The 5,665-nt window shown below is 26.8% G+C and overlaps 3 protein-coding genes across 3 annotated transcripts in view; 1 reads left to right on the forward strand and 2 right to left on the reverse strand.

Moving 5' to 3' along the window:
* Positions 1 to 663, reverse strand: part of EHI_031520 (phosphatidylinositol N-acetylglucosaminyltransferase subunit C, putative) — a gene marked incomplete at both ends in the record, with an annotated part of 943 nt that extends 280 nt beyond the window's left edge. The window contains one exon of the mRNA XM_648450.2: positions 1 to 663. This exon is cut by the window's left edge and continues 173 nt beyond it. Coding sequence (XP_653542.2) covers positions 1 to 663 — 663 coding nt within the window.
* A 605-nt stretch (positions 664 to 1,268) lies between these two features.
* On the forward strand, positions 1,269 to 2,655 carry EHI_031630 (uncharacterized protein; the record flags this gene model as incomplete). Its single annotated transcript, XM_648449.1, has 2 exons — positions 1,269 to 1,894; positions 2,067 to 2,655. 2 exons carry the CDS (start codon positions 1,269 to 1,271, stop codon positions 2,653 to 2,655), a joined length of 1,215 nt encoding a protein of 404 aa, XP_653541.1.
* A 399-nt stretch (positions 2,656 to 3,054) lies between these two features.
* On the reverse strand, positions 3,055 to 4,413 carry EHI_031640 (uncharacterized protein; the record flags this gene model as incomplete). Its single annotated transcript, XM_648447.2, has 1 exon — positions 3,055 to 4,413. One exon carries the CDS (start codon positions 4,411 to 4,413, stop codon positions 3,055 to 3,057), a length of 1,359 nt encoding a protein of 452 aa, XP_653539.2.
* Between the last annotated feature and the right edge of the window lie 1,252 nt (positions 4,414 to 5,665).

A 5,665-nucleotide genomic window follows, 5' to 3' on the forward strand; every position in this document is an offset into this window, starting at 1 on the left:
AACTAATAGATAATGTCTAAATAATGGGTTAAATTCAAATAATATTATAGATAAACTAATTAATGGAAATACCATTGCATTCTTTGGTAGTATAGATGCTAATACAATAGATGCTAATAACACTGCATTATATGATAAAACTCCATTAATTTCATCAACATAATTATTAATATATCCATAATCAAAGAAACAAATATGAATAATAAATAATACTGTTGATAATATATAAATACTATCAGGATAATAACCTGTTGTTATTGTTGATATTACTGGAACTAATCCCCATACTGTCCCAAATATAATAATTGATCTCCATCCACAAAACACTGTTGGTGATATTTTTAATGGAATGCATGACAAGAAACACATAGATAGTAAAATAATATCGGCTACATAAACTCCTCTAACTGGAAGTATTTCATGTGCAGTAAGAAGAAAGATACATATATACATAATTACTGTTGATATTTGTTGTGATAATGCCAATGACTCTCTTACAATGTCTTTTAATGGCAACACATCTAAATGATAATTCACTCTCATACCCCCTAAAAACCAATCTTCAATATAATTATCAGGAAATGGTTGTTCTGTATGAAGGTATTTGTTCATATAATATGGTGATACTTCTGGTGTAGGAGAGTTAGTTTGGAAACAATTCATTTATTTAATATTTTTAAGTTAATTTTTCCTCAATAAAAAAAAAACACAAAAGGGTTAAAAAAACTTATTATCTTTTTTTGTTATATTTTCAAAAAATCAATCAATAACAAAACAGTAACTTATTAATGTAAATCTTCTTTTATTGTTCTTTGTTTATATATTCCCTTTTAGTTAATTAATAATCTCTTATCTCTATAACCTTATTTGCTTTAGTTTTATGAGTAATTTACTTAGATTTATTAAGTCAATAACTCATTTATTATTCCTATGAAAAATAATAATTATTATTATAAATATTGTTGTTTGTCTTTAACCATTCTATTTTAAATATTCATTATTAGTCCGTCATAACAAAGAAATTTAGGTGAATAAATTCAAAACTTTTACTGATGACTTGTTGTTTATTATTTGCTATTTTTTAAGGAATGGATAAAATACCTGTGTTCATTCAAAATTTACTTAGAGTTGATAGTAACACATGGATACTATTGCATAATATGTATGAATATTAACCGAGTAATAGAGATTAAATAATCATAAAAGAATAATAAATTATAGAACTTGAAAATATAAAACCTAAAAAGAGATAATTAAAAGAAATAACCATGGATAATGAAAAGTTACCTGAAATTGAATCAAAGAATGTTAGAGAAGTATATGAAATTATAGCCCAACATTTTTCACAAACAAGATACAAGGGATGGCCTAAAGTAGAAGAGTTTCTTAATGGACTAGAAAATCACTCAATAGTATATGATATTGGAAGTGGAAATGGGAAGTATCATAATATTAATCCTCATATTACTGTGATAGGATTTGACCCTTGTTATAATTTGTTAATGGAAGCTGTCCATAATCAAAAGAGTCAAAATGTACAGGCTGATGGGTTACATGTTCCAGTAAAATCGAATTCTGGAGATGCAGCAATTAGCATTGCCGTTGTTCATCACTTTTCTACTTTTGAAAGAAGAGTTGCAGCAATTCAAGAAATTATAAGAACGATTAAAGTTGGTGGAAGAGCTTTAATTACTGTTTGGGCAAAAGAACAGAAAAAATTTGAAAATGAAGAAGGACAAGACTTGATGGTTGCTTGGCATTTATCAAAGAAAAAAGACCCAAACAACCCAAATCAACCAGAAGAAGTATATCAAAGATATTACCATGTTTTTATTAAGGGAGAATTAGAACAAGTCATTGAAAAAGTAAAAGATTGCAAATTAGTGTCATGTGGGTATGAAAGAGATAATTGGTATGCTATTATTGAAAAGATATAAATTAAAAAAAGCTTTCTTATCTTCGGAATGAGTACATTTTTATTAACCTTTCATGATTGTGGATATTATTTATGTTGTCTTTTTTTCTGAGAGGATTTTAATATGAATAGAAAAAAAATAATATAAAAGACTATTAAAAGATGAAAAGAAAAAAAGAGATGTAATGGAAAGAACACTGAAAGTGCTAAAAACTGAAGTCTTCAATTTTTTAGACAAAAAGAAACAAGTTGAAAATGAGTGGAAACAAATAAGTCAAGAACATCAATGTCTTAAGAATAAAATTGAGCAAAAAAAGAAAGATCTAATAGAGCAACATGAAAAAGAATATCAGGCGAAAAAGAATTGGAACCAACAAATCCAATCAATATTAAAAAATTTTGAAGATGCAATGGTATTAGCTGAAAAAACTGACCAAGAATTAAAACAGAAAAAGGAATCAATCCTGAAAATACTTCAAACAATAAAGGATTTGAAAGAACAAACAAAGGTTCATGACACTATTGATTATAGTGAACTTGAACATCTAAAACAGAAAGAATTAATACTTACTCAACGGATTGAAGAACAAAAGGAACGGTTTAATGTACTATGTGCTGATTTAAAAAATACAGATGAAGAATTGCAAAATTGTCAAAAGAAGATTGAGACAATGCAAACACCCCAAGAATCAATTATTCCAACTGACCTACCGAAAAAAAGAGGAAGAAAGAAAAAGTAGACAACCGGTAAAGATGAACGAATGATTTTTTAGTTTAATATGTTAATTCAGTTGTTGTAAGAGAAGTCCTTGTTCAGACAAATCTACAACATCTTCATATGTTCCAATAAATTTATCATTATGAAACAATAATGGAAATACTCCTCTTAATTCAGTTTTGGAAAACATAAATTTTTTAGCTTCAGGATCTTTATCAATACAAATAACTTTCACTTCTTTTTTAGTTAAAATTTCTATTAAATTTTTTAAGTTAATTGTATGTATTCTCATTTCAAGACCACAAATACTTGATGAATAAATAATAGTTCCGCTCATTGATTAAAATTTTTTAGATCATTTTAAGACAAGTTTTGGTTTAATAGAAAAATAAATCTATAATAAGAAAAGGAAAGAAATCATTTATTTTTTACCATAAAAGTTTGGCATATATTGTCCAAATCGTTCATAATAGAATTTATATTGTTCTCTGATTTTATCTTCATCAAAATGATATAAACTTTCATCATGTGGTTTTCTTCCATGTTTTCTTTGAGGGTCTCCTTCTTTGATAGTAAGTTCTAATTGTTTCTCAGCTTCTGGAGTTATTTCAATGCCAAAATAGTCATAAATTTTCTTTACTGTTTCTTTTGGTTTTGTTACTGCTTCAGTAAAACCAACATCAAAAAATTGTTTTGCTCTTGTTGGGTCTTGACGGATATACTCATCACGTGCTGCAATAGAATTTCTCAAAATAATTTCATTCACTTTGATTACATTTTCATTTAACCATACCATATCATCTTTACCTAAATCATGTTCAAATCTTCCCTTAGCAACATTCATTAATATAACCATTGACTTAATTTGTTCAATTGGTTCTCTATGAATCCAAATAAATCTAGCGTTATATTCTTTTCTTCCACACACATCTAACATAGGAGCCATTGTTGCAAAATGATTAACTCCTTTCAAACATAAATAACAATCATCACCTTTTAATGGAAATTCAACTAAGTGCATTTTTAATTCATCCATAAGAGCTTCATAAACATAATGAAAATCAAGTTCGTATAAATGAACACGATATTGTTCTAGTCTTGGAAGTGCACCTGTCATAATGAAACATTGTCCAATCATTTCCATAAAGAAAGCCTCTTCTTCTAAATGATCTACACTATCAAGGTTATGTACTTTATTTAACTCTTTAGACTCTTCATGAACTTGATTTAAAATATCGGTTATCATTTGTCTTCTTGCTTCTCTTTTCATAGTTTTACTTCCTGGGAAGAGATGTTCCCAAAAACGAATACCACTTGCACGAGGATCAGTAGATAATAAATTATGAAGATAAGTTGAACCACTACGAGGTAAAGATACAATAAACATTGGGTTTTTAATTTCTATTTTATCTAACTCATCTTTATACATTTTACGTTCTTCATAGAATCTCATAGCACTACATAATTTACCAACAATATTTCTGACTGTTTGTTTAAATATTGGTGCTTCAGGATTAAATAATCCTGCAAAAAAGTCTCTAAGAATTATTTTGTATTGTGGATCAAACAATTTGTCTGAATCTAAGTATGCTTGTTGATAGATTGAGGCATGTTCTGGATCATATTTACTTAAATGAGCTACAGCCATTTTCTTTAAATTATCATATAATTTATCAAATGCTTCTTGTGGCATTTCTGGCTGAAGGTATGGATTCTCTTTATTTAATTCATATTTGCATGGATAATGAAAGTCTTTTAAAGGATAGTTTTCAACACTCATTTCAGTCAAAGTGAATTATATAGTTTATGTTCAATTTCTGCTTCTTTTTAAATGGCGTTAGTAAGAATTTTCCAAAACAAATTAAAATTCTTTAATATTCAGTATTTATGAATTTATTACTTTTCTTTTCATTTTGATTCAATTTTTGTACAATTGATTTTTATTTTAATTATTCTTTTTGTTGAATTATTGAACAAAAAAAGAATTTATTTAATTTTCTTTTCTTTTTTCAATTCTTTTTTTCTTCTATTTCATTTTCTTTCTTATTTAATTTTTCATTTTATTATTTGTAATATTGAAAATTTATTCTTATTTAATTATTATTCAAACAATATCCACTCATCCACATTTGTTTTTTTTTTTCAACTCTTTAAAAACTCTCCTCTTTGTTATTTATGGGTTTGTTTTAAGTTGTTTTTATTAATGTCACTTAATTTAAATTGACAAATGTTAATGTTTAGAGAAGTGAATAAATGAATTAAACCTTACAAACATATTGAGTTAATTATAATTAGTTAAGAATAAAAGAGTCATGTTTAAATGAAGTGACATTAAAAGAATGAGCTTCTAACTATAAATTGATGTTTGTTAGTTTATTTTAGATGCACTATTAATGATTTATAGATAATAAGAGTTGTTATTTTGTTGAATATTAAAATATGAAAAGAAAACACCTCCATTGTTTTTCTATGAGAAATGCAAGTATTGGATATCTTAAAGACTAGGTAAAAGTAAAAGAAGTGACAAGTGAAAGATAAAAAATGTTAGAACCAATTTCTTTTTATTATTACATTTTTGTAAATTAGTGTTCAAAATCTAAATGATATTGAGGGTCATTCTGCTTTAAGACATTTTGTGGATAAAATGGATGGCAACTAAACGCTATAAGACATTCTTTTAGAAATAGTTGTAATTCATAAAAGGTTTTTTTGAAACAGAATTTAAAATGCTGGAATGTGGACTATCAAAGTCATTAGGTGGTTCATAGTGTTGAGAAGGCTCTCCATATTGTTTGACTATAATTTCATTTCTAATATAATTTACTGCATCAACAATTGTTTTATCACACCAACTTTGATGACTTTTTTTGTCTGATTGGAACATTACCCAACCACATTTCTCACACTCAATAACTTTTTTATCACAACTTCCATTTATATGACGATCCATAGACAATAACTCACACTTGATATGGCATTGAGGACATGTTCAAGGGAGTGGAGTTTGGCATGCTCATTTAGTTTATCTTTCA

This window comes from Entamoeba histolytica, genomic scaffold (genome assembly GCF_000208925.1).
Source record: "Entamoeba histolytica HM-1:IMSS scf_1104750516757 genomic scaffold, whole genome shotgun sequence".
In the NCBI taxonomy this organism is placed as follows: domain Eukaryota; phylum Evosea; order Mastigamoebida; family Endamoebidae; genus Entamoeba; species Entamoeba histolytica.